The sequence below is a fragment of the Paramormyrops kingsleyae genome, chromosome 22, assembly GCF_048594095.1.
Source record: "Paramormyrops kingsleyae isolate MSU_618 chromosome 22, PKINGS_0.4, whole genome shotgun sequence".
Classification (NCBI taxonomy): Eukaryota; Metazoa; Chordata; class Actinopteri; order Osteoglossiformes; family Mormyridae; genus Paramormyrops; species Paramormyrops kingsleyae.
Window position 1 is genome coordinate 19,429,596 of NC_132818.1, and position 27,773 is coordinate 19,457,368.

At 48.3% G+C, this 27,773-nt stretch overlaps 1 protein-coding gene across 4 annotated transcripts; it reads left to right on the forward strand.

The window, feature by feature from the left end:
- Positions 1 to 27,579, forward strand: gjc1 (gap junction protein gamma 1). Of its 4 annotated transcripts, XM_023835675.2 has the most exons (4): positions 1 to 568; positions 695 to 831; positions 18,973 to 19,193; positions 21,523 to 27,579. In XM_023835675.2, the coding sequence occupies exon 4, from the start codon at positions 21,577 to 21,579 to the stop codon at positions 22,939 to 22,941; it is 1,365 nt and encodes a 454-aa protein (XP_023691443.1). In that variant the 5' UTR covers positions 1 to 568; positions 695 to 831; positions 18,973 to 19,193; positions 21,523 to 21,576; the 3' UTR covers positions 22,942 to 27,579. The 4 variants fall into 4 exon arrangements, with proteins under 4 accessions (XP_023691443.1, XP_023691441.1, XP_072560995.1 ...); XM_023835673.2 differs by lacking the exon at positions 18,973 to 19,193; XM_072704894.1 differs by lacking the exon at positions 18,973 to 19,193 and having other exon boundaries at positions 1 to 831.
- The last annotated feature ends 194 nt before the right edge of the window (positions 27,580 to 27,773 follow it).

Sequence of the window (27,773 nt, forward strand, 5' to 3'; positions counted from 1 at the left end):
GGCATCCTGTCAGCGGGCTGAGTTCATTAACTCCTGCTGGATGTGGACAATGCTGAAATTAAGCATTTGGGATTGATGGATGGATGGATGTGACCGGGCTGGACCGTCTTTTCTCGCCTTTCTTCCCGCTGACATTAATCCCCTCAGCCGGTTACCGTACCGTCGAGCCGGGAATCGCACTTTAAAATAGCGTCTCTCTTCGGTGCACAACACGTGTGTTTCCGAGACACTGACTGATCCCTTTAAGGGGGGGAACTCAACAAAATCGGAGCAGCGACGAATAAACACGAACGAGGATTGAGCAACTTTAGCCGATTTTCCCACTCCGTCTTCTGGCATGGAGGAGTTTGCAAAGACGCACAGCAGAGACTCACGATGAGTATCCGAAGCGAGGGATCTGTCCGATCATGCCGCAATACGACCGAGCTGTGTAACAAATGGATAGATGCAAACAAAAGGGGTGAACTGGCTCCTGAAGAAGAGAAACCCCGCGTCGGATTTTTTCTTAGGAGTCCTGGACAAGAAGCCGAAAACCAGTCACGACTGTCAGCTGGGTGTTAGTTTAATGGTAACGGACGCTGAATATTATAGTATATTATTTGATTTTTATTATCATCATTATTATTTACAGACGCCGGGGTCCGAGTCCGCGGAGTTTTCATGGCGTTAACCCCGGACTCGCTCGCTTCTGCAGCTGCGGTCCTGCCTCGCCGTTTTCATACACATCCGAAGTGAATCCGAAATGGACAACTTCGGGGCGCAGGAGAGGCGGCGGCCGAGCCATTAAAGCCCGGAGACCTCGGCGAAAAGTACTGCGCGGGCTCGCCGACGGTAACGCTGCCTTTCCATCATCTTTTCATCCGCATGTGTTTGCTACCAAACATGCAATCTTCTTAAAAAGTCCTGGGTGGACATCTTGAGGCTATAGCGACTATAGACAGACAACGTAACGTCTTATATAGTTTGATACATTGCGTTTGACACTCGTGTCCGATGCAGAGTTTTTATAAGGCAAACCGAAACTCTCCCCTGCTTGTCTGTATAATGAGAAATACTGTTTATAAATATATATATAAATATATATATTTTCAAAGGTAAATGTGCTTCGGATCCTTTTCTGGCTGCGTGTTATAGTAGCGTTCAGGAAACGCTGAACTGCAATGGCAAGTTTAGTTTTAGTGACGGTGACCTCTCACATAACGCGGTTCCAGATTCAGAATAAAGACAGTTGTACACGAACCCATTTATACTTGGGTGGCGGCCACTTGCACAGCTTGACTTAATGTGCTTCACGGTTATTATGGGTATTAATTCGTCAGGGTGATTCAGTTTACTGCTCATCCGCAATAAACATGAGCGTACAGGTTTTAACGTGGTTATTTGTTGGGACCGTAACTCCAAATGACCACTTTCCCCGATTTTTATCGGATGCGGCTGTTTTTAATAACCGTAGTTCCCTTCCACGGTGTAAAATCTGTGATTGATATACAGTATAAAATCCATACACTCTTCATGTTATTACGGGCGATAAGGTATTAGGCTTTTTTTTTTTTTTTTTTTTTTTAAAGATAACTAGCAGTATTATTTGTTTAAAATGTGATTTTATATGCATGTGAATATCATAGTGTACATTTGTACAAAATGTTGCATGCTGGTATGCATGTTAATATAAATAGTGTTTACGCATGGCGATTAAAAACGTTTAATTCCTCCAACCGTGTGTATTGCATTGTGGCATAGGATACAATTTTCTCAGTGTACAAACAGTGTAGTATGTAGAGCTGGTACCGTTATTGTAAGGGGGCGAGGCTGTGCGGTTCCCCCGCCCTTGCCACAGCAGCCACCGCTGGACTTTGTCAGAAAGTCTCTTTGTCTGCCTATCTGGCTGTGGGGTGTGTGTGTGTGTGTGTGTGTGTGTGTATATGTATGGGGGGGAGGTGATTGTAAATTGTGGCATTAACTGCTTGCGCCAATTGCTAGATAGCGCCGCAAAATATTGAAAGGCTGTCTCACGGTAACGATGGCGAACAAAAACCTTAACATTCAGCTCTTTTTCTTAGATGGTTGTTCATAAGGTTTTATACACGTTACATTAACCCCTCTTTCTCACGCGCCGATTTCTCTTTTTAATACCAGCTGCTAATCATCGCCGTATCAATAGCGATTAGGGGGCGAAACATTAAGACAGTAAATCACAGTGCGGATCTGTTACAGTGAGATTTGACAGTGAAATGAAACACAGGCTCAGCGTAATAAATATCTCTTCACCGCAGGTGTGAGAGACTTAGCTGGAACAAGGCATTAAGTCAATGATATTTTGCAGGAATTATTAACTTCGTCCCAGCAGAAAATGTAACGCAGTCTGCTTCTTGGTTCTGTAATGCACGCCCGTCCTCATTAGCACCGACGTACTGATGCCTGCGCTCTTCCCCCGTTGCTTTTCTCTTCTTTTTTTATCTCTTAGCGTTTTCATTTAAGCTTAATTAATCTTTGGTTAGCTGCGGGGATCCGGCTGTCAGGGCGCTCTTTCCAGTTTTGTTGTTGCTTTTCTTGGTGGCGATGCTCGCTCCCTCAAGACAGAAGAGGGGGTGGTGGTTCGGGTGCTGAGTGGGTGGGGGCGTTGGGATAGGGTGCTGGTGGGGGGTGGCACAATGAATTGGCCCTCGGCCTTGGCACTGAGAGTGATGAGGAGCGGATTTAGTGGGGCAACGGGCTGCAGACACTGTTAGATTTGAAAGTGCAAGGCTTTGACTGATTATTGATCTCCCCTCCTATAATGTTGACTGTGATTGGGGGTCTTCTAATCACCTGGCATGCCTGTCATCTTCTTAACCCATTACCCAGTTATAAATAGTGTAGACTGCATATTTTGCACAGATCTGACATTTGTAATAATTGATTTTTTTGTCATTGTTAGGTGTAAGAGAGTGTCTAACCGAAAAATGGTATTGTATCCTGAAGGTGTTCGTGTGTGTGTGTGAGAGAGAGAGAGAGAGAGATACAACGGAGAAGGAACTCTGACATTCAGTGGTGTTTTGTTAAGCATATGGGTCCAGTTTGGTGCTGTGTACTGGTCTAAATCTTGGAGTTGGGGCTGCGAATTGGGTGGAAACTACTGGACTGGCCGTCTGCTATGGTTTAGTTCAAAACGATGCTTTGCTGTAACCAGCCGTCTTGAATTAAGGCTGCATTTATAGCCTGCTGATGATGAGGGTCATTACGAGGTAGAAGCTGGGTGAAGGAGACATCTGCCGTCAATGGGGAGGTGGGGGTGTGTGTGTGTGGGGGGGGGTGGGGCATGTCAGGGGGGAAAGGGAGTGATGGAATTTAGGTCATGTAGTTACTGCGGGATGAATTATATCGTGTTTTGACCGCGTGTCCTTTCAGTGAGCCTGTGCACGTGTGTGTGTGTGTGTGTGTGTGTGTCTGTCTACATGCAGTCCCATTTAAAATGAACATAAGCTATAGCTGACGTTCAGCTGACCTCAGCGGTATAATGCATGAATTCCCCACACAATGTAAAAAGAAAAAAAACAGTCTGATCCAAATATATACCAGGACGCTGAGGTCAGGATTCCTTTTTTAGAAAAAAATCAGTAGCTTACAGTATTTTTTCCTCCCTGGTTTAGGAGAATCTGTCAGTCTGTGACTGTTAATTTCCATCACTCAGTATATGGAGTAAAACACCCACTTACCGCTCCCCTCACCAGTTAAAAATATATATATTTTTTTTTAATTCAGAATTTCTGATAGCCTTGTGGGGAATTATCCAGTCTCTCCAGGCAGCTAGCCTGGGCTGTCTCAGCCGTTGTGAAACCTGCTGAATTCCATTAATCTTTCTTCTCGGTCTGCACGCGAGAATGAGGTGTGGGCTTGGCTTGCGGCGTCTTTGTGAAGGGAAAATCCGCAGCGTGCGGCCGTACTGTGAGAGAGGACGCTGCTTTCATCAAGTCCCTAAAAGTGCCTGTTATTTCTCCCTTCCTGCTAGACGCTGTGAAAAAAGCCTAAAAGCCAAGACGTTGGGACAGAAGCCGGCCATTGTTGGTGGCGTTTGTTTCCTCGGTAGGAGTGGCTTGGCAATAGTTTGGATGCTTTTTTTTAGCAAATCGGGTTAGTTTCCCTGCTCAAAGGTGTCACACGGCAGGTTGAATCTCATTATTTCATCTCCATGGACCCTCATCTAGATCCCTCAACTCTGGTCAGAAGTGCCCTCCCATTTTTATTCAAACACACGAAGTACACTAGATACAGTGCAAGTTATCGTATGCTAAGCATCTCCTGTGACATCACAGACCACATGCCTGCAGACCACTGGTCAAACGGGTGTCCTTGTTTCCACAAGAGCTCCCAAAAGATCTCTGCTGTTGGCATTTCGGTAAACGGTGGCTCTGCATTCGGATTCTGGAATGTGTCGGAATGGTAGTGGAAAACCAGGCTTTCACGGCAGAATGGGATCCCTTTGTCATGGCTGGTGGTCATTACTTTGGCTTGAGGATTGGTCGCTGTCGTCTGGTCACGGAGGTATCGGTCAGAAGGCCTCGCGGTGGATCCTCTTAAGTACCGTTAGAGGGATGTGAGAGGTCATGAGGTCAAGGAGCACCAGCTAACAGGCAGAGAGGGCGGCCATTAGTGTGGGCACGGGAAAAGGGCAAGTGTTCCGGAATGTTCTGGAATCGAGGGAGAAGTCCTGTTTCTTCCAACGTAAATATCCGAAGTGATCCAATTAGGTTAAATTCAATAAGGTCGACAATGCCTCTTCCAAATGCTGGAAGGACATACTTGGGGGGGTGGGGGGGAGTCCTTCTCTGGTTCAGAAGATGCAGAAGGTACTGTACTGATTCTGGGGGGATAAAACAACAAGGAAAAAACACACAGCTCCTCTGGTGTGTTAATGTCCTTTCCACACACACCGAAGCTGGGGGAAACCAAAAGGGTATACGAGTTAAAGGGTATACGAGTTAAAGGGTATACGAGTTAAAGGCAACTGGTTTGTACACAACATCTTTTACATTTTTGTGCGTATTTTAGCTTGTTTTAGTGATGGCTTGTTTTTTAATATGGGGAACAGATCACTTTGGTTTGAGCCGTCATTCATGCTCATCTAAGGTCTCTTCTTCTCTAATACGCTACGAAAACTGTTCTGCAGAACTGAGCAATTCATCTGGCTTATTTAATTAGCAATTTTCACCGTGTTCCTCCTCTTTTTTTTTTTTTATCCCGTAACTGCAGATTTCAGGTGGGTGGGGCTCGAGCCTCATGTGCTGTCACCCCATGGCGGAACGTAAATATCGTTTATGTGGTGGAGGGGCGAGGCGGGGTTAAACGCGAGGAACGTGTGCTGTGGGAAATGGCTTTTCACGCTCGTTGAGCAGATTGAGCGGGGAAAAATTCCGTACCGCTGTTCAAGTCGGCACGGTTGTCTGGGAACAAATAGGAGGGGAATCGTGCAGCTCCGTGGATTTGTAGCCGTGATGCGTACGTTCTGCTTTGGACTATTGCGAAATCCCCCATAGCTTGTGTACATGGCAGAATCAAGAGGGGTTTAACGTTTCGTGATTCCGCTCAACTAGATCAGGTTGTTTACTTGTTGGAAGACATTGAGCTCATCTTAATCAAATCTAGAACATTCCTCTTTAATAGAATCACATACTGAGTAAACAGTTTCCCACAATGGCCCAGGCGTAGCCCCCATCAATGCCATGCTCACACGCTCTCTGAGGAGAATGTCACCGGAGGACGGACCCTTGGGGTCCCCTGTGGACATTTCAGTAGATCAGTGTTTTCCAACCCCGGTCATTTTTGCTCCTCCCCAGCTTCCATTCCGGAAAGAGGGATCAAAAACATGCACTGGATTGATGCACTGTCTGCAGCACTGGAGCACTGGATTGGGAAACACTGTAACAGACACACACGACCCAAATCAGATTCCCTGGGAGTCTCCTGTTCCGCACTCTGTGTTCGGGGCCCTGTGGCAGTTGGTACGAAAATCCCTCAGTCACACAGAGAAGGTGGGAGCACCTGAGGTGAGGGAACATCATAAAAACATACAGACGCAGCACGGGCTGCATGCAGACCACCGATCGATGTGACTTATGAGGCGTGATGATCGCGTATAAGATACGCTGTCTTACAGGAGACCTCATGTGTCCCCAGGGGCTTGTAAGCCCTGTTAGATCACAGATATGTAGGATGATGCACTACAATTACAGTACAAGAGAGCTGTAGGATAGTGTATCCCAATCCGGTCCTTGGGGGGGACCCACAGCCGGTCCACGTTTTTGTTACCTCCCAGCTGCACTGGGAGACACTGCAGGAGGGAATATATCACTGGATCCTAAATATTGGGCTGAGGACCATGAAGAATTTGTGTGGCCCCATCTTTGTCATCTCTGCATTCCCTCCCCGATCCATCAGGTGTTGGTCTCTGACAGCTGTGTGTTCCTGAGTGATGGGCTGTCTTGGTTTGGGGTTCCAACCGGCGTGGGGGGGGGTTTGGGGTGGCGTGTACCTTCCAATACTTAATTTGACTCCATCCCCCCCAACAAATACACCTTCACACTTTATTAAAGTGCCACCCCCTGTCCCCAATGTCAAGCTCTTTGCTGTGACCCTGCATGGACCCCCACTTGTTGACCCTGCTGAATGTCACTCGTCCCGTAATATGCAGGTACGGTGCAGGTATTCGACCTTCGCTTTCTCATCTTGATGAAAGTGATCATTATTTCTGCTCAGAATCCACAAACACCCTAGTTGCCGGTTCAGGTTTCCACCTATTCGATGGATCGCACTTTTCCCTGCATTAAATTTTGTATAGGCATCCTGCAGCGGTCGGGAAAAGCTGTCGCTCTGTGTCCCCGCTGCGGCATTTTGTCTCCATATGCCGGCCTCGACTTCCATGGCTCCCGCGGCTTAGCGATAAATGGCTTCTTACCAGGTCCAGAACTTCAAGCCACATGTCTGGGATTCGGCCGGCGTGCTGGATGGGCGGCCTTGCCGGCAGCTTCCCAAGGGCCATGCACGGCTGATAAAACGACTTGGGGGGGAAAAAAGCCCCGCAGTACTTTCTGTGCCTTAACAGGGGTCCACGATCCCGCCCCGTTCTCAACCACGTGAGAGTGCAGCTCTCTGCAGGGCTGCTTTGAATTCAGACCCCCCCCTTTTTACCTTAAGGAGCTAAGAATTGGGGCATCGTGTGGCTCAGCAGGTTAGGAGTTGTGTTCGTGATCAGAAGGTCGCTGGTTCAGGGACGCTTGGATGATTTTAAGGTTAGACCCTTCATCTTTAACTTCAATTATTCCAGGGACTGTCTGACCTTACTTGTTCAAAAGTGAACATTGCTTTGGATAAAAGTGTCTTAAAAAAAAAAAAATGTAAATACAGGTAAATTTGGTGTATACCACACACGCGACTTTGATCTCGACCCCAAATTGCATTTCCTCTGTGTGAAACTGCGGCGTATGAATCCACCCAAGCTTAGACACTTGATGCCTGCATCGTACCATAGTATTATCTCCGAACGTCACTTTAAATTTGTTTTTGTATTTTCCCCTTTCCTGGGGGAACCCGTAGAACTTTTTGTGTGGTTGAGTTCTGTTGGCCAGCTGGGCTCAAATGGCCTCTGTCTGGCTGCCGAGATCGTGGGTCTCTCCCTCCTCTCGGAATGGTCTTTGCGCATCCTCGGTCGGTCAGAGCGCAATCTGTCAGTGTCGGCGGGGACGCGGTCGGGGGGCGGCGTTAGCCTTTATTCAGCAGACTGCTTCGTCCAAAGGGGCGTACGAGCGAGAGAATGCACTGCGAGCGTTACAGCTTCCCCCAGTGCTTTCTGAATTTCATAACCCCCCCCCCAATCCCGTCGCCTGTCTCTGCCAGCCTCCCCCCACCCGCCCGCCGTCGTCGTGGGGACCGGCGGACAGCAGGCTCTTTCATCCTTCATCGGCGCTGTGCGGCCCGGCAGCTGGGCAGTGACCCATCAATCCCGCCGCCAGTCGCTGCGCAGGAGCCCAGCTGGCACTTACCCCCCCAACCTAACCACCCCCCCCCCCCATCCCTGGCCAGCGCCGGCAGTCAATAGAGTGGATCAATAGCCGGCTGGCCGGTGGGACACTCGCTCCTTTTAATTGCCGAGTCCCTGACACCAGAACATTACAAGTTCTCCCTCTGCTTTCCGGGTCTGGCTTTATAATGAGGGACAGATCCGGGCTTCTTCTCGCCCGTAGCGGCTTCCTTGGGGGAGCCCAGCCGCTTAAACGCGTCACGCTTCCCCCCCCCCCACCCCGCCTTCCGCTTAAGCTCCGCCCAGTTTGGGAGGGTGTCTCACATGGTCTTCCGGCATCTTGAGAGTGGAGGAGAATTCCCCCCCGTCCTGTCCGGACGCTCGAGCCCTTGCCCTGCTTCATCCTCGCCCCTTGTGATGTCCTACATTCTGTCTCCTTCATGGGGGGGGGGGGGGGGCTTCAGCAGAACCAGAAAACAGACCAACACCGTCACTCTCTCTTCTCCAGTTTTTCTTCTGGCCGCCCATACGGAGATTAATACTCAGGTGGCTGGGGGTGTGAGCCCTGGGGCTGGAAATTGTGGCGTCTTTGGCTCGGGGGGGGGGGCGATTGCTGTAGGCCTGGGCCCCAGGGTTTGTTCAAGCTGGTCTTGAATAGATGGTCCAGATGGTCTTGCTGCCAGAAGATCCACCTCTGAGTCCCATACTGAGGTCCACCAGCGATAACCTGTAAGTCGTATCTCAGGCTTCAGACAGATCAGCTTCTGTGGTGTGACTCATAATAAATGTGACACTTAGCCTTAAATGGGGGGGGGGGGGCGCTGTTCACCTGTTCACCTGTCGTGGCTGTCCCTGCCCTATCCCTTCATTGGTCAGTGGTCAAGGGGAACCTCCCCCCCACCCACATCCCCTCGTTACAGTCATTTACAATACAAATTTTGGTTGAGATGGTGCTTTTTCAGGCGTGATGGGGGATGTTTTGATTTCAGAACAGCAGGATGGGGGGGGCGGGGGGTTGATTCCTGTAAAAAATCAGTTGAGGTCATAGACCATGTAGGGAGATGGTGCTGGATCTCCTCTTGTTCCAGAAGAAGATGAAAAGGACAAGCTTTCTACTCTCTTTGGTGTTGATGAAGGGTCAAATGATGAAGACCAGGATGTTTTCCTTTAAAGGATATTCACAGCGTTGTGTGGATGGGGGCCGGTAGGATACACATGGACGTGAGTAGAGGCAGCTGGAAGCTTCTAGAAAGACCAGGTCTTGGAGGACTCGGAGCCAGCTCAAGGTAGATTTTGCAAATCTTTTGTTGAAGAGGTTTCTTATGCCTGAAGAACCAGTCATGATGACTAAAAAAAACATTCAAATGTAGTTCCGTTTTCGGCCAGTTACTACCGGTGACTCTCGACAGGCTTAGAACCTGTGTGGGTGTCTGGTTACTAAGAAATTCATTAATGAGGGGGCAATCGAGTAACAGCTTCGATTTAAAATACAATTCCAAATGTTGAATCTATATACAAAATGGCAGGCATATTTCGCGATTGATGTACTGAATGAGAGTAACGACAAATGGTCTCTGTGTTTAACGGTGGGAGGGGCAGGTGTTTCATAAGATTGGGATTTTGATTGAATTCCCAAAAGCAACGCTATTTGGGCATCGTGAAATATCGCCAATTACTATGATAAATTTCATCCCCACTTTGGGAATTTAATCAGCAGATTTTATGGTATAGGGCATTTGACGTTCTCGTCTTTTGAGATATTGGTGAATTTCATCACCAAGATTTTTTTTTTTTAATAACACGTTACCTTAATAGCACCCAAGCCTATTGTGCTCGCGTGTGTAAACGCGTACTGGAAGAAGTTAATCCTCCGTGTGGTTATTTTGTGTGTGTGTGTTTTAAATAAGTAGAAATGAAATTCCATCCAGGATATTCCTGCCTCTCACCCCCCCCCCCCCCGGAAAGGGCGCCAGGCACTTGTAACCCTGTACCGCATAAGCAGTTACAGAAGGTGGGTGGGTTTATTACAGTTACGAGCTAAACTAACCCATGCTCATAAAATAGCATTTAAGAAAATTAGCTGTAAAGTCCTGGGGTGTAAAAAAGAACACAGTTCTTATTAATTATTAAATAAACCAGATAAAAGCAGATTAAACATACCTAAATGTAATATTGTGCAATCTATTAGTCTTTAGACCTTTCTGTTGCTTTGAGGCGATCGATTAAATGCCTGGGGTGCATTTTCTTGCAGTAGGTTGTTTAAAATGGAACTAATCTTGCATTAATAGCTCTAAGCGTTCGTGTTTGTTGCATTTACAGATCCCGGTGCCAGATTAATGCGGGAAAGGGAGTGAAACTCCATTTTAGCGTCACGAGGCTCAGATCTCTGAGCGGGGGAATTGAAACAATGTCATTTATATTTGTGTCAGGGAGGGGGACGGGGTTTTTTGCTGTCAGACATTCAGAGCCTCGTCCACCAGTGCGTTGGACACGCAGTCCCGTCATTTCACCGTGTGTCGGCCGTCAGCGGGGGTTTCTCCGATGGGGGGGGGGCCTGGTTTACCCAAGATTGACGTGCTTGGGAAGATAATGAAAGAGAAAGGTATGGGTGGGGGGGCAGAGGGCAGCTCACGCCAGGCCTCATTTGTGCACACGAGCTGCTTCTGGAATGGAGCTCGATTGTATGCGATCAATGGCGGCCCCATGGGAGAGGAGGGAGGGGTGTGTGTGTGTGTGCGTGTGTGCGTATGTGTGTGTGTCTGTGTGTGCGTGTGTGTGTGTGTGTGTCTGTGTGTATGTGTGTGTGTGCGTGTGTGCGTATATGTGTGTGTCTGTGTGTGCGTGTGTGTGTGTGTGTCTGTGTGTTTGTGTGTGCGTATGTGTGTGTGTGCGTGTGTGCGTATGTGTGTCTGTGTGTGTGTTTGTGTGTGCGTATGTGTGTGTGTGTGTGTGCGTATGTGTGTTTGTGCGTATGTGTTTGTGTGTGTGTGCGTATGTGTGTGCGTGTGTTTGTGCACGCCGGGGGCAAACTGAAGCACGTTCCACACCAGCAGTTCGCTCAGCAACAATTATCTGTTTTGCCGTTTAACTTCACGCGAAGCTTTTCTTACAGGGCTTAATTGACATTTCGTCAATGTTGGTCGTCGCTGTGCAGTGAAATGGGGGAGGGGGGATGGTCAGATTTGCTCAGGGAGGAGGGGGGAGGTCTTTGAAAGCTGCTCTACACCGTATTCTTAAATGATGCTTTATTTGCCATCTTCAGACACCACATAAAGGTACATTGGAATGATTGTTTTCTCATATCCCATCATGCTCTCCTTTGAGACACACACACACACACAGCTGTACTCATGTCTTTGTGGGGACTCTCCATTCATTTCAATGGCCAAATCCGAAATCCCAGCAGTGATGAACTTAACCCCTACCCAGCCCTAACCTTAACCATAAGTAACCAAACAAAATAGAAGGCTTTTGACATTTTTAGTGTTTTGATTGCATTCACAGATTTTTATAAAATTGAGTTTCCCCTTGTGGGGACCCAAAACATGTGTACAGCTGAGAGTGAAGCCTGGGCTCTGAGCACAGGTCAGACCGTGTGGTATCGCTGGAGCGTTTCTGGAGATAATGGGCTTTGTGGCTATTCTGCCAAGGATGGGGCTCGAACCAGCAACCTTCTGATTACAGGCACAGAGGGCTAAATCACTCAGCTGCATTCCACCTCCTGTGTGTTATTCTAAGCTTTGGAGGGCTGATATTCCTAAATACTGGGTTACTAGTTCACTGATTGGTCAGGAATAGCATCGCCACAGATATCGCTGGTCTCCCGCGCAGCATACTGGCATGCATCATGGTTCGTCCTACGCCACGCTGTTCGCGAACAGCATTGCGCTTTCGGCACCGGCGAGCCACAGCGCTTAGCGACATGGGGACCTTCCATCCCGCCGGTCGCCGGGGGGGGGGGGGCTTCGCAGGAGCGTGGTGCCGCACGGGGACCACAATCCGCGGAAATGGATCGTAAAAATTCAAGAGCTTATTTGTCATATACGGTAACCAGTCAGTTCCACTATGCACTGAAAATCTTACTCTACATGTCTGCTGAAGGCAAATTAACACATAACACAAAAAGAAAATGTGAGACGGTTTGATTTCCAGAGACATTAGACGATAAGGACTTTGGAAAGGACCTCTGAACACTGTCGATGTAATTACTGCACTCATCCAGTCAAATTATCCATCTTTTTCAAGGGTAAACTGGGATTGATGTTAATGCTGGATCAATGGTGAGGTAACCAGACTAAGACGATGATGAACCGCGAAGAGCGCCTCCCATGGCACCCGCCCTCTGGGATCCCCAGAGCCCCTGAAATGCCCAGGCACTCCAGTCAGGCAACCTCACCAGATGGTTTGCTTTTTGGCGGCAATCTGAACGTCACGGGACTCCTTCCGTGGACCTAATTCAATTAAGTTCATTCATGATGGTCGGACGAGGCATCTACAGAGGTTCTGACACCTCCGCGATAGAGAAGGCTAATGGTGAAGGGAACCAAAACCTGCACATGGCTATTGGGTGGAACTACGACCAAGCGTGGTCACCATGGTGGGAAGATCTTCTGGCCTGTGGCCAGCTCAGTTGAGGATCTTCAGGCCAGTGGCCGCCAGGGACACTTTTACTGGAGGGTTGTTAGGCCGGTGGCCACTGCGGTCACCTTCGTTGGAAGTTAATTGTGTCTGTGGCTACGGCGGTCACCTTGGGTGGGCGGTCGTCAAGGCCGTAGCCGCCACAGGGCTCTTCCCCGACTCGCTCCGCCTCTTTGCCCCTCACACACAAAGATCCCGGCAGGCCGTCCCCCACACCTAAGGGGTTTAGGCGGCCTGCCACCTTCTGCAGTCTGTTTACAAGACCCTGGCCTCCCGATCTTAGTCGCCCTCCCTTCCGGAAGATTGATGGCAGCTTTAAATTAGAAGTAGTTATGGGTTCAACAATGATTTAATTTGGCTCCACCTCCCCTCCCACCCTTTCCACAAAGCGGGGGCATTTATGGGATTACATCCACACTCTCCACAGCGGGATCTGAGGGGGATATTCTCTGCACCCTGGTACTGTCGCTGCCCCCCCCCAAATCACCCCCCATTCCTGACTCCCCCTGGGGCTTTAATCACTGCAGCAGGCTGCACACGCTGGGCCAGAAAATGACTCTAAAATACATTTTTCATAGCGGCGACTCTGGACTCCGTGAAGTTTATTATTATTAATTAATTTCGTTCTCGTCGGAAAGCACAAGAGCGAGAAACTAAATTTGCTTGCATATCCGGACTCCTAAATGGGCGCCATGTGATTGAAACGAGGCAGTGGAATCACCAGTGTTAGAGCGAATTAACAAACACGAATGTGCAACAATTCCTCAAGTTCTTCATTTCCTCTAATAAAACCAGGATGAATCATAAGAATACAAAATGTTCTAATGCAAAGAGAGTATCTTATTTGCCCCTGGTGCATGATGTATTGCATTTAATGATACCTTTTCGCAATTCCGCCAAGAGAGCTGATATCTTTTTGCTGTTCGCTCTTGTGGCTTGTCATGTAAATCGAGAGTATATAGGACTGTGCTGTTCAAAATTTCATGAAACCTATATTGAATTTAAATGAGAATTGTCCCCAGGGATTTTATGATTTATTTATTTGTTTTTTGCAGGCTTTCCATCATTTCATGGCAAATAGCAGGCGATAATGTAGCGTTTGAAAGAGAGGGGAAAAGGTTAAAAATTAAAACGGTATCCATCATGGTGGCATGGTTAGCTCTCCCGTATGTCTAACAGCAGACCTGTCTCCTGTCAACCAATGATGAATTCAGGTCTCCGGTGCAATGCATTATGGTTACTGAGAGCTTGGGTTAACCCCGGTCAGGATGGATGGGACGGGGAGGCACCAGCAGGTCTCGGGCAGGGCTACCAGCTGACAGACCCGGCGACCCTTTTGTGCATCGCTGTCATTGAAGCTGCCCCCTTTCTGCAGACAGCTTAACTCTTGCCAGACGTCTGGGTGTGATGGGGGCTGTGGGGGGGGGGTTCGCTGTCTACTCAAGCATGTGGTGTCAGGCCGCTCTCCTCCTGTAGAGCCCATCCGGCCGTGACTGTATCGTTCACACTACAGTATCCCTGCTGTCCCCATAAACCAGCACTCCTGCCCCCTCCTCCTGCCTTCCTGCTCTCCCCCTACCCCCAAAACGCTCCCGCCCCTAAAGGGGCCATGGAAAGCGCCCTCCCCGTCATATCCCTGACCCAGATTTGAGCGATGTAAGAGAGGTAGCTTTTGAGCGTACACTCAACTCCGCCGGAGAGCCCGGTTCCGGTCCGCGCATCCCGGCGCTGTCTGCGGCGTCCCGCCTGGCCCCGCATGCCGGCTTTGGCGGTTAGGCAGCGACAGACGTTATTGTATGGAGCCGACGGTGCCGAAAAGGCAGGGTCTCCCAGACAAAGGAGCAGCGGTCCCTCCGAGAGCGAGCGTGAGTATAAGCCTTCCTATCCCACCCAAAACCCACAGCCTAGTTGGCGAAGGTACGCGGGTTTTGTTTTGTGAGCTTTGTGATGCGTTTGTGTGATGTGTGTTTTTCTTGTACAGTATGTTGTGCACTGGAGCTATGCATGGCACGCTTAGGCTGTTTATGTTCTCCTGATGCTAACTGCTGATGCTTTCATCCCTCTGTGACTGTGGCTTGAGCGTGCGAGAGTGTGAGCGTGCGAGAGTGTGAGCGTGCGAGAGTGTGAGCGTGCGAGAGTGTGTGCATGCTCGCCTGTGTCCCGAGTACAGCAGTGACACGCTCCTTAAGCCATACTTTCCCGGCCGCTCTCTCTCAACCCCCCCCCCCCCCCCGGAGCCTCTGTATCTCCTTCGCTTCCTGTCTGGCGCCTCGGTTGTGGGGGCCGGCAAAGGGGAGAAGCGGCCGGTTCCTTACAAGGAGAGCCTCCACCACGGCCCCCTCGATAAGCCCTCCTCGCTCCGTAGAGCCTGGTGCTTCCCGTTTCCTGATCTGTCTGAAATCATTACTGGCATTTTTTGTTAGTAGTCTGGAGAGTCTGCAGACTGTAGTACATACTGCCGTTGAGCGTAATGTATGGTGGAAGCCAACAATACCCCAACCTGCTGAACGCCCGGAGTCGGGGGCGCCTCGAAAACAAAGAGCTAAAGAAGTCGTGTTTATTTCCGTGCGTGTGTTTATGCTGGGCCAGGATCGGGAGATTCTTAGAAAAGGGAGAAGGAGCTTGTCCAGTGACATACACGCTAAAGTCTTCGGTTGTGTAAATGCTGTTATATGTTACTATGGGTTATATGTTACTATGGGTTGAAATCTGAAGGTTTCTGTCCCTGTTGCAACAGTTGACAAAATTGCCCGGTGAGACATCAAGTCAGAGGTTTACAGATGGGGATCTGGCACACCTGTCCCGAAACGACGAATCGTGTGTTAATGGTGACCATGACCAAGCGCAGCTAAACCATTAAGAAGCTTATAGTGGAGTCAGGTCGGCTATGGAGCCACCAGCAGTGGTGCTTTTCTGCAATTTAGGGGGCAACTTCTGGGTAAAAATTGGGCAACAGCTGTGGCGGCTTCCCTTTGAGGAGTGCGGAGATGGCGCCGGCTGTCACGGGGTCCAGTCCCTCTCTGACGTGTGTTCAGAGCTGCCGCTGTGCTCAGGAATCCTTATGTGAACTTGTCCTTTGGTGGGGTGGGGAGGGGGTGGGGGGTAATGCTGTCTGAATGATGTGGGCTTTCTCCTTTGCTGCCATCCCTCAGCCCTGCTGGAGGGGGGACTCTGCCCCCTGCCAGTGAGGTTTAGGTCCCTGACAGCTCAGCTCAGGGTTCACCTCGGCGTCCTGATGTAGGACACCCCCCCCGGCTGCTTGTGCGTGCACCACGATCACCCATTCAGGCATTAGTCATCCATGTTTTGGAGGAATGGTGAGTTCTACAGTAAGTACTGAGTTAGGTAACGGGCGGGTGGATTAGCCCTGGGATGAGGCTGGATGGGACCGGTCAGGACCGGCCCTTGTCTTCTGAGGCCCTACACGAAATTCTGGCTAGTACCCCCCACGTCCCACCCCCCAGAGTAAGAGAAGACAAATTTCATCAGTTCATTTATATTAAAAACATTTTGGTATCATGGGGCATCTGGATACAAACTAGCTAATGAAATATGAGAACTAGTGATGGCATTTTTTTTTTTCTTTTTCTTCCCCACTTGCTCTTTAGCGCCCCCTAATGAAATGCCGCCCACTCCGGAAGTTGCATTTGGTCTGCAGAAGACTTATTAAGCTTTCTGTGTGATTTTGTGTTTTTTTATTTTTGTGGTTAGGGCTGAAACAGCAGCACGTGCTGTGGGCTGAGCTCTTTGGCAGGGGGGGGGGGGGGGGGAACGTTAAGCCGCGAACGACATCTTCCAGCTCGCGAAACACGGCACCGCTGGTGTGTGACGGGGGGGGGGGGGGGCGGTATGGCGAAGGAGCGAGTGTGAAGCTGATGATAAGCTCAACCTGGGCGACCGCTCTGGGCTTCGGGGCTGCGAGTGCATTCAGACCTGGGGGGCAGGGGGGGCTGCTGTAATTAAACCAGCAGATTGACGCGAACCGCTTCGGCTGTGCAGAGTACGAGGCCTGAGTCCCTTTGGATGCCCTCATCTGGGGAGAGATTTGCACTTTGCAGTCGAGCGTGAAATTCTGCTGGCAAATTCTACAGCCTGACAATATGGATCCATCCCAATTTTTTTTTTAATCAGTGTGAGGTTTCACCTGAGTTTTGCCCAGCTTTGTATTACCATAGTTGAATTACTGTATTATTGTATTTACATGGTTATAAACAGGTGTCCAGTTAGCAACATAGGGCAAAAAGCAAGGGAGGATGGATGGATGGATGGATGTTCGTTCCTGTCTTGAACAATAGTATGTCACTCTTATGTTGTCCCCTAGATGGCCAGAGAGAAAAAAAATGACTATAGCACTGTGTGATTGGACTTCTAAACAAGTGAAAGTATGGGAACTGGATAAGATCTGGCTTAAGGTGACAATTAGTGCTTTTCAAAAAAAATTGCAATTTTCTGAAGTTCTGCTTCTAAAACACTGACAGCGCGTGTCTCCTCTCTCGTAAAGCCCTCGCTTCTTATTGGCTCACGTCTCCCTCTCCCAGTCCTCAAAACATGAAAAGAATTGCATTCACGAAAGCTTCACAGCTTTACATTTAGCACTTCAGACGTGGGTTTGTACCTAGGGAGCGTTTACAAGTTGTTCCATATTTCAGTTCATTTTTTTGACACTAACGTATCTCCGGGGTAGATTTGACGTGGAACTTCTTCTTAACCTCAACGGCTGGGTTCTCCACAAAAGCAGCGCTCCTCCCAGTAAGCTCCATTCTCCTCCTACCTCCTTCTCAGCCAGACCTTTATACTACTGTTGGTATGTTCCTTCACTCTCCATAGGCATATCTTCCTGTTTTAGCTCTGGCCTGTTTCATGTCTTGCACCACACCAAAGGTCATTCGTATTGCTATCTTGTTGCCTCCCTGTCTTTTGATATAAATATGAGGGCCCTTGAATGCGGTTGATTTATGGTCATTGGCATTAAGCTCCTTGTTCCAAGGTCCCTTGCCCCCCCCCAGAATTGAAACACACAGCACCAGAAGCATGATGCGGGGAATTTGACTGTCTCCTATTTACCTAGTATAGAGCAGAGTCTACCCCGGGTCAGACTCTGCTTGTACGGGGTGATTATATCATCGTCCGTTTCGCCCTTCCGTCTCCAGGATTGACCCTGCCTTCCAGGGCTGTACTGTCCTCTTGCTGCGTCAGCTCTAATGCGTGACAGCAGCCATGAGCTTGGCATGTCCCTTTTGACCTTTGTCTGCCTTTATCCTCTCAGATTGGCCAAGAACATGGCTGGATTGAGGTTCAGGCATGCGTGCCTCCAGGTTAGAATCACAAACTCAGAGGAAAACGCCAGGGTGGAAATGGAATGATACAAAGCATGCTAAATGCTGTAAACACAAGGATACCATGCTAGGAGCGCTCAATGTTGTTCTGGTATCGTGATAGATGGATCTAACGTTCTTACACTCATTAATGCTATAGTATGTGGTGTATGAATACATACTACTAATAAGCATAGTAATGATTATTATAACATAAATGGTGATTTCAGATGCAGTTATCCAAAGAATACTGTCACACAAGAACGCAATGGAAAGCGGCAGATGAAAGGGGTGTGCAGATGTCATTTTGCATAAATTTCTGCCCGTCGACAGAATGCACACTTGGTTATACACGTTGCCCGTTGCCCTACTAAATCAGTGGATCGTGACGACATGGGGTCTGTCACTTCTGCTGCTTTGGGCTACGGCCAGGTTTGCACGTCCAGCTCATTAAGGGCGATGACCCACCTGAGATTTTGCCCTGAACTTGTTGGATGAGCGACGCAATTAGCCTTTGCTTGTTGCGACAACCAAAGAGCATCTGTGACAACACAAATATTCCCGAAAAGGTCTGCCATTTATTTTACACATCAATCAAGCTTTGGGCACTGTATCTGTACGGTGTCTGTATTGTGTGCTCTTGGAATTATGGGAGTTTTGTAGCAAATTTGAAAAAACTGCAGAAAAGGCAGGGATTAGACCTGCAATAATACATAGTAATTAAAATAAAAGTAAACTAACCAGAGGGATGTCTGTGGAATGACCTTGTGATCTGGTGGGGTTTGATGGTGGACACTAATGAGGAACGGTCTAAACAGGTTTGTTTACTGTAGACTATCTTCATTTTATATGTGTATTTTTCATGTCTTCATATGTTTTAATATTACTGGGGGGGGGTCTCTGTACACTTTCCTTTTTTATTCACCTGCAGGGCCTGTTTTTAATGAGTTAGCTCCACTTGTAGGAAGTCTTACAGGAGTATGTTTTTTTTTTTTTCCCCCTCCCTGGCTGCATCTGCCGTGCCAGTCGGAGGCTAATTAAAGTGATCCATCGAGCTGCCAGCGAGTTGGTCTGGCTGCTTGGAGCACCTTGTCCTTTCCTGGGCGGGATGGCGGGACTTGCATGGAAAAGTCAACTCAAGGGAACCTTCAAGCAGCGGCGGTCCAGTTCGTCCTCTGCTCGGAACTTCGATTCCCCTCAAGGCGTGTTTGTGATGAAAAGTCTTACACTTTTACTCCTCGACGCAGGTATTCCCTAGATATAGAATCTATTCCATTATGCCTCCCAGTTACTATCACTGGTAACTCAAACATTCCCACACCATCTGGACTTGCCAGTCTACCGATGAGCATAACTCTTTGAGGAATACTTATGCCAACTTGTTTGACAAGACTCGCCCATACGTTCGTTTGTCTGATTTTGTCCATTTCTGAACTATTAGAGCACATGTGACTAACTTGAGGAGCACAGAGATAGTCTGTCTCAATCCTTCTCATTCTTTAGATAAACCACGTTCCCAGAATTCCGCCCGGCCAAACCGCGGCCTTATATGGAGTGGGATTTCAATTCCTCACAGTGATGCTCTGCTCCAAGAATGATGACGCCTGCAACTGTAGTGTTTAGTTGGTCAGTTTCCAAGCTAAAAAACTGGAAGTGAGCCCCTGCAAGACTTGTGCAGTAGCAGCTAGACTCTAGGATGAGCAGGGATGGACGCATTAGCTAAATTGGTCCAAAGCTAGTGCTCGGTTAGCTTTGAAGGTGATGTGAATGGGTGGTATCCTGTCTGTATGCTGCATGGAGAATCCCCTTCCTGGACTCTAAATTAATATTTGCTGTCCTTCAGAGGTAGATAGTTCAGGTGCAGAAAGTAAAAATCCAGACCAAGATCTTGTTTCAGCCAACAAGTTGAGTATGAAGAGTCACAGTCGATGAGTACTCAACTGGTTGGCGGAAACAAAATCTTGGTCTGGATTTTTACTTTCTGCACCTGAACTATCTACCTCTGCTCTGCAGTCCTTCCTCCTAAAGATGGCGTTCACCAGTTTGAACGGCCATGTTGGGAAATAATGGAATGATAAAGTTTTAGCCGCCTATGGAACGCGAGCCTGTTAGTTTGGGTAAATCACGGTGTGTGAGATCTGGAGAGACGTGCCGCCTACTGCCGTCATACCGGTGCACCAGCAGGTCGAGCGGCAGCCGGTGTGTGCGCGACACCTGCTCCTCATCTCCCCCCCCCCCCCCCGACCCCCACCCCTCCTGTGGCCAGCTCCGGTGCTCCTGGCTCCTTCTAAGTGTGGAGTCGGGCACTCGGCCCCAGTGCCAGTTCTGCTCAGCCAGCCTCCGGGACCCAACTAACCCACATACTGTCCTTGCTCCAGAACGGATGCTTGTGCTGTTTTACTCACTTTTTTCCTGTTGTGTTTTTTTTTTTGCCTCTTTAAATACTTAAAAACTGTGTTCCTTTACCCAGTCCCCGGGGGCCCCCAGCTGGTCAATGTTCTTGCCCCCTCTGTCTGGCAGGGAGGTGGGAGGGAGCAAAACCGTGCACCGACTGGGGTTCCCGAGGACCTGTTTTGAGAAACCCTGCTTTAGAAAACTCGGAACCTTTATAACAGTACAAGAAGGGAGTAGAAGAGATTTTAGAGCCAAGTAAAAAAGCACCACTTCAACGGTGAAGAGCACCAGAGCATTAAACAAACTGACACCACATGAAGAAGTGAAAGGAAGCATGTCATGCAAATGCTTCAAGAGGAACCGGGTCGTTTTCATGGTCAAATACCAAAGTACAGGTTTTCATATCTATATATTTAGCAAAAGAATTTAAATTTGTGAAATATCGAAACAAGTAAGAACTGTGAAGAATGTTATTTAATGTTCATCGAGCTTAGAATACAGCACTTAATGTGGTTTTTTATGCAAAATACTATTTATGAAATGGAGAACAAATTGTTCATTATCCTCTGTCATGGCAGGATAAATACAGGATAATGTCGAGCATTTATCACGCTTGTTCCTTGTTACTTTTAGTTTGGGCTTTTTAAAAGTGATTAAAAGAACAAATCATAAATAAAATAGAAAATCGGCTACAGGAAGTCACTGATTTTGGTGGAACTGCATGCTGGAATTCTGGTCCTGGGATTGGAGGTCTGTGAGGCTCCGCTTTGCTCTAATAGTTTAATGGCAGCTGACCATCACAGATGGCTTCAACTGCTGCTGCAAACAGGCACCCGTCTCCTCGCCCCAGCAGTGGAGAGAAGCCTAGGTTACTGGCCTGTTAGAGTAATGACGTCTCTGACTTTGGCTTTATGGTTTATCTTAGCGAATGCTGTTTGCTAGACATTTGACAAGGATCACTAGGTCTGAATTGGCATTATGTGTTTTGTTTCAGTATAATTATTGTTTCATGTAGTGAGTTTTAATGGTGTGTTGCTTCTGTAGACCTGAGGTTGGTTTATCTGAGCTGTGCTGAGATGGCTCACACGTCACAGATGGATATGAATGCCTCTTCTTGCAGCCCATCTGTTGGCGCGAACAATGCGTTCTGACTCCTTTTGTCCCTGTGTCTCTCTCCCACAGAGTCTGTGAGCGGGTCACCGAGGGATCCCGTCCATTCCGCCATCCGACGACACCATGAGCTGGAGCTTCCTCACCCGGCTGCTGGAGGAGATCCACAACCACTCCACCTTCGTGGGGAAGCTGTGGCTGACTGTGCTCATCGTCTTCCGCATCGTGCTCACCGCCGTCGGCGGGGAGTCCATCTACTACGACGAGCAGAGCAAGTTCGTCTGTAACTCGGGCCAGCCGGGCTGCGAGAACGTCTGCTACGACGCCTTCGCCCCGCTCTCGCACGTGCGCTTCTGGGTGTTCCAGATCATCCTGGTGGCCATGCCCTCCCTCATGTACCTAGGCTATGCCATTCACAAGATCGCCCGGTTGGAGGAGGGGAAGGTGGGCAACGGAAGCGGCGGCTACACGCACCGGAGGCCACGCAAGATGTTCTTCGGTGGCCGGCGGCAGCACCGTGGGCTGGAGGAGACCGAGGATGACCAGGAGGAGGACCCAATGATCTACGAGGTTCCCGAGTTAGAGACACGCAACGAGCCACTACGGACAAAAACCAAGACCCGCCACGACGGGCGGCGTCGCATCAAAGAGGACGGGCTGATGCGTATCTATGTGCTGCAGCTGGTGTCCCGTACCCTGCTGGAAGTGGCTTTTCTGGTGGGCCAGTATGCCCTGTATGGGTTCGCCGTGCCGCCAGTCTTTGTCTGCTCAGGCAAACCCTGCCCGCATAGAGTGGACTGCTTCGTGTCGCGACCCACGGAGAAGACTATCTTCCTCATCATCATGTATGGCGTGACCGTGCTATGCTTGGTGCTCAATGTCTGGGAGATGCTGCACCTGGGTGTGGGTACCATCTGCGACATCCTACGTCGCCGTCGCTGCCCACCCCAAGAAGAACAGTATCAACTGGGATCCTTGGGGCCAGGAATGGCGGTGAGGGGTCCCGGTCTGCCTGGGAGTGAAGCCGGGGCAGCTGGCATTGACGGAGACTACGGCAGCTACCCCTTCTCCTGGACGGCCCCATCGGCGCCGCCTGGCTACAACATCATAGTCAAGCCAGAACAGATCCAATTCACAGACTTGAGCAACACCAAGATGGCCTGCAAGCAGAACCGGGTCAACATTGCTCAAGAGGAGCAGCAGCAGTTTGGCAGTAATGAGGACAACTTCCCCTTGGGTGAGGGACGGGTCTCCATTCAGAAGGAGATGCGACAGTCCCAGGACCACCTGGAGCCCACAGTCCAGACCTACAGCCACCAACATCATGAGGAGGCTGACAAGCACCAGAGCAACCTTGGCCAGCCCCCAGTGGAACACAAGCACCACCCTGGCTCAAAGCATGGGGGCAGTAAAGGCAGGGCAGGTAGGGGCAGTAATAGCAGTGGTAGCAGCAGCAAGTCTGTGGAGGGTAAGCCCTCAGTGTGGATTTGATGCCTTCACACTAGCTACGCTTCCTATCTCTGGACACTTGAATCTTACCTTAGGAGAGTGTCCTAATACTCTGGGCTACAGGACGGAGACCTGTCATCTCCAGCAGGCTTGTGTATCCTCACAGAAGCTGAAGTGATGGAAACAGTACCTGCAGAAGACAGAGCCCATACGAGTAAATTACTACAGCACCACAATCAAGAACGGACCGATACTGTACACCCAGATTTTTTTGATGACGAGAAGATGACAGATGAGTTTCCATGCTGCTGTCTGCTGACAGTGTACCTCAGTGTCACTCACAAGACAGTCATCTTTTCTCTTCAAGATGCGAGTATCTGTCTTGGACTTTTCAACTTGTGGTTTTTGGATTTGAAATGGCATGATCCTTTTTTTTTCCTGATTTCGTATTCCGTTTGACATTCAGTTCCACGATGTTATTCAAAAAGTTGGAGATGCATTTGGTAGAATGTTGTGTCAATGTCTGTGCTGACATATGCTACTTCCCCTGTAGGAAACAAGTAAATAATGCATATTAGACCCTCTTCAGCCTGAAGGAGGGCATATGTTTATGAGAAAGAGTGATGGGAAGGCAGGATTTCAGTGGCAAACAAAGTGCCTTGAAGTGATTCAGGAGGTCTGCTTCCTCCCTAGGTTTTTTTCCAGTCTCTGAGGGACTTTTTCCTTGCCACGTTCACCTCAGGCTTACTCTCTGGGGATCTCCGGCCCGGGAATCTGTGCTTTGTGACTAATGCTCTTTGGTGACCGAGGGAGGCATGGAATCACCTGGACTGGGGAGAAACGATTGTAGGGAACAGAGTCCAGAAGATCACCAAGAGCATAGAGGTGCTGTTTTTGACGCGGTGTATTGGACCTGGGAATCGAATGATGATGCCTTAGTCTCTGGCTTCATCTACATGCCAATCCTGTTCATCGCTGTCTTGTTCTGAGGAGACCAAACACTTCAACACTTTCTTCATTCTCAAAGAGGAGCGAATTTCAGGTGGATGTGTATTCCACATGGCTCGGTGACCCTTTCTCCCATGACCCTACCCTCTGTCTGTCCTCATCATTGGATATTCTGAATACTGTTTTGTAGCAGATGGATGGAGGATTTGGGCCACAGCCTGTGTTATCTTCTGCCTGCACCATCTCCCAGGGCAATGCTTTCCAGCTCATCGCATCCATTCCATGAGGAGGAAGATGAAAAGATTAATTAACAAAGAAGTTGCCTCAGGGATAGATATTTTGCCGTGCATGTGTCAATAAAGCTCCCCTTCAGGATTTGGAGTTAAAATGTCATTTACTTCTTTTCCTCCCTTTGGATTAGTTCTTGTAAGTTTACAGTGCTTTCAGTTGTGAGTAGAACCTCTCTGGCTCTTGACTGCCCCCTAATGGTCAAAGACATTGATGCAGACATTTTTATGGATGAACTCAGAGGCCAGTGACTTGGTCTTTGTTATGCATAAAAAACAGCCAAAAATAGTAAACAGAGTCGATAAAACAGAAAAAAATAAGAAAATGAATGAAATATCATTTGGTTTAGATTGGTACCTGTTCTGCAATGGGTTCCATCCTCAGTACTTTAAATGCATCTCTGAGTCTGCATTTAATGTACAGTGAGCAAAGGTCTGCTTTTTTTTATTCCTGATTGTGGCCATTATGTGTCACCGATATTACTCTTCTGTGTGCCAGTCACAGTCGATTCAGGCCTAGCTAGGCGCTGATACTCATCATTGTGGCGAAATGGACTGATCTTTCTTAAAAACCCTTTGTTCAGTCGGGCCGTAAACGATGTGATGTCCTTAGTTAGCCGGTACTGTTAGTGCAGACAAGGCTGGCGGCTTGTGTCGTCTCCATCTGTGGCAGCAGGGGGGCGCCGCTTCTTTCGCACAACGTGAAGAGTCTTCCTCGATTCAGGGCTTCTGGACTTTCCGGATCTTCCACGTGATGTCTGACGCAAAAGTGAAGACCACTGAAATAACACTGTCTTCAAAGTGTTCCGTTCGTTCTTCTTTCTTTTTTTCTTTTCTTTTTTAATTGTCAGGGGTCATTGGAATGCCTGACACCGAAAGACCAGGCACTGTTTTCATTTTAACAGCTACGCCGCAAGGTAATGAACTTCTGTGAAGCTCCGTTGTCTTGTGGTTTGGTAAGAAAAGCTGTAGCCATACTATTATGGGCTTAAAATGTATCCTATTTCAAATCCTGTTTTCATTCAGTATTTGCTAATGGTTTAGTTGTCGTGGATTGTGCATTTCAGTGTAGCATGTTTCAGAAACGGTTTCTGAAAGGATTGCAACAAAAAGAGTGTGTTTGGTATTAATGAAGGATTACATTAAGATTCAAAGGGAAAAAAAAAGTATCAATAAATGATGTCGGATAGATCTTCATAAGAATAGTTTTCATTCATATTGTATGCTCAGTTTGGTATGATAAATTCAGTTTATTTACAATGGTTTTAAAAAAAATAATCCCAGAATGCTGTGAGTGCGTGTGTGGGTTCAGCCTGGCTTTCATTGTGACACCAAAGACTGTAGGAGGTCCAGTGAAAACGCAGCAACAAGGTCATGTTATTAGTTTGGAAACTGGTGTCCAAGATATCATGCAGTGCTGACAGTGGCGTTCGCAGTTCACTGTACCATTGAATAGCCAGAGCTTAGGGATGCTACTGGTCTTCAGACTGGTACAAGCACCAGAGGCCATAAGCCTTGCTGACTTTCTCTCAACCTTAGCACCTATTTCCTTAATTGGAATTATTTGGATAGTAAGTCATCTAGCTTTCAGGTGTTTTTAGAATCAGTCAGGTGTTAATTAAGCTATTAAAGTATTTGATCAACCAGGCCCTCGGCCCTGGGGGGAGCTGGGCTGTACATCCTGGCTTTAGAGTCAAAGCCGCAGCAGCAGATGGCGTTGACTCATTGAATTACTGTAAGAAATGAAAAGCGTTAATGAAATGAAAGCATGCAGGCACTGGACCAGGCTGGGAGAGTCATGCTGCACATTGTTTGGAGTTAGTTGGGCGGTCGGGAGTTAGTTCTGCAGCTCTTTTTCTTTTTTGATGGGTAAGAAATGAGAGGCTAACGACGCCCCTATAATGTGGGTTGGTCGTGCGGCTCTGTCGCTATTGCTCAGGGCTCAGCCGGCCGACCTTGTCTCCAGTGGAGCTGCAGAACAGGTCTTTGGTGTCAATGCCTAACTCACACAGGAGCTTTCTGCCAGCGAGTCTCTCTTCCCAGCGGCTGAGGCCTTCGAGAATTAGCTGGGGGTCTTTAAGGTCCTATCCCAAGGCCCATGGGGAGTGCAGTCAGGCACATTAGCATATCATGGCCCAGGACATCTTTGTTGGGCTCTGATTTTACAACAGATGGGGGGGGGGGGGGGGGAGCCCAGTTTCAAATAACTAATTATATACAGTGCTAGTCAAAAATCTGGACGCACCTGCTTTTGATGCATTTGTCTCTATTTTAGCTATGTTATTCACCTTATAGTAAAAGGCCTTGAGGAGATGAAGTAATACTAGTAGTATTGCAACAACCAGGAGAAGTGTTCAACATCTTAGAATTTTCTCAAATTTTAGACTCTTCCAAATGGCCGTCTGTCAGCACTCCATCTCTTTCCTTCTTCACAAGATAATACTTACTACACCACTCCGAGATCTGCTTAGGGTCAGTATCTTGTTGAAAAGTAAATGATTTTCAGTAGATGTGTCCAGACTTTTGACTGGCATAGTATATGTGTCCCGGTATCTCAGCACTCTTTCCATCATCGTGACTGTGGCTTCTCCTGTCATATTAGTGGATACTGAGTTTGCTCTGATAACAAGTGTGAGTCTTCATTACCGTGAGGCTGTGCAAGCATGGAGCACCGTGAGCCCAGTAGCTACAAATCCCCCCCACAAATGATACAATTTCATGCATTCAGGGGCCCCTGTAAAGTGCCGGGCCCCCAGAATCTGCCAGGGTATCCATGGCCCTACTGCGCCCCTACTGGTGAGTGCTTGATTTCTGAGACGTCAGCCTTGGTTTAAATACTTCACAGGGTGTTTCTTACCAGATGAACTGAATCCTCATTCCCCCTGAAGACTCTGTAAAGTGGGTGCAAGACCGGTCTGCGGTCTAGACCTCCTTCACACAGTCAGTGTGGCTATATGAGCCAAACTTGTTTACAAACAATGGGGGGAAATGATCTGGGGGGTATTCTGTAAAGCAGGATTTCCCAGTTAGCTGGATAACTTAAGCCAGAAGTGAAACTGTCAAATAGGAAGTGAGGTAAGTGACATTCCTGTTGGACAATCCTTACATTTGGCTTAACATATCTGGCTAATAAAAAAAATCCTGCTTTGTGGAATACCCCCCGGTTTGCCAGATGAATAGTGCTTGTCAATTGATGTGTTTGTTCTGTGTTAAGGTATGTACAGGGATCTGACCCTAACCAGCAAGTTTACTGTATGTGTGTTTGAAATACCTTTCCTTTTATATTGTTGAGTGTCATGTTGGAAGACGTTTCCACTTTTTTGACAAATGTTTCCACTTTTGAAAATTTTTTTATGCGTTAAAAAACAAAAAAAAAAATCCCCAAATGCATGTTCAAAGTTATTTTGCTAAGAAAATGAAAAATAAATTTATCCTTCTGGTACAATCCAGATGATTTGGGTTTTTTTTCCCCATTCGCGCGATGTATGTGGTGCCAATCAGAATATGCTGTGCGTCTCTGGTGATGTTCAAGGAGGGCGGAGTGCCTCCGTCCCATCCTGTAATCTCGCAGCGGTGACCGGCTGAGACGGGATCCCCAGAGACGGCTGGATGCTGGGGTCACGTCCCTCGCTGTCAGCT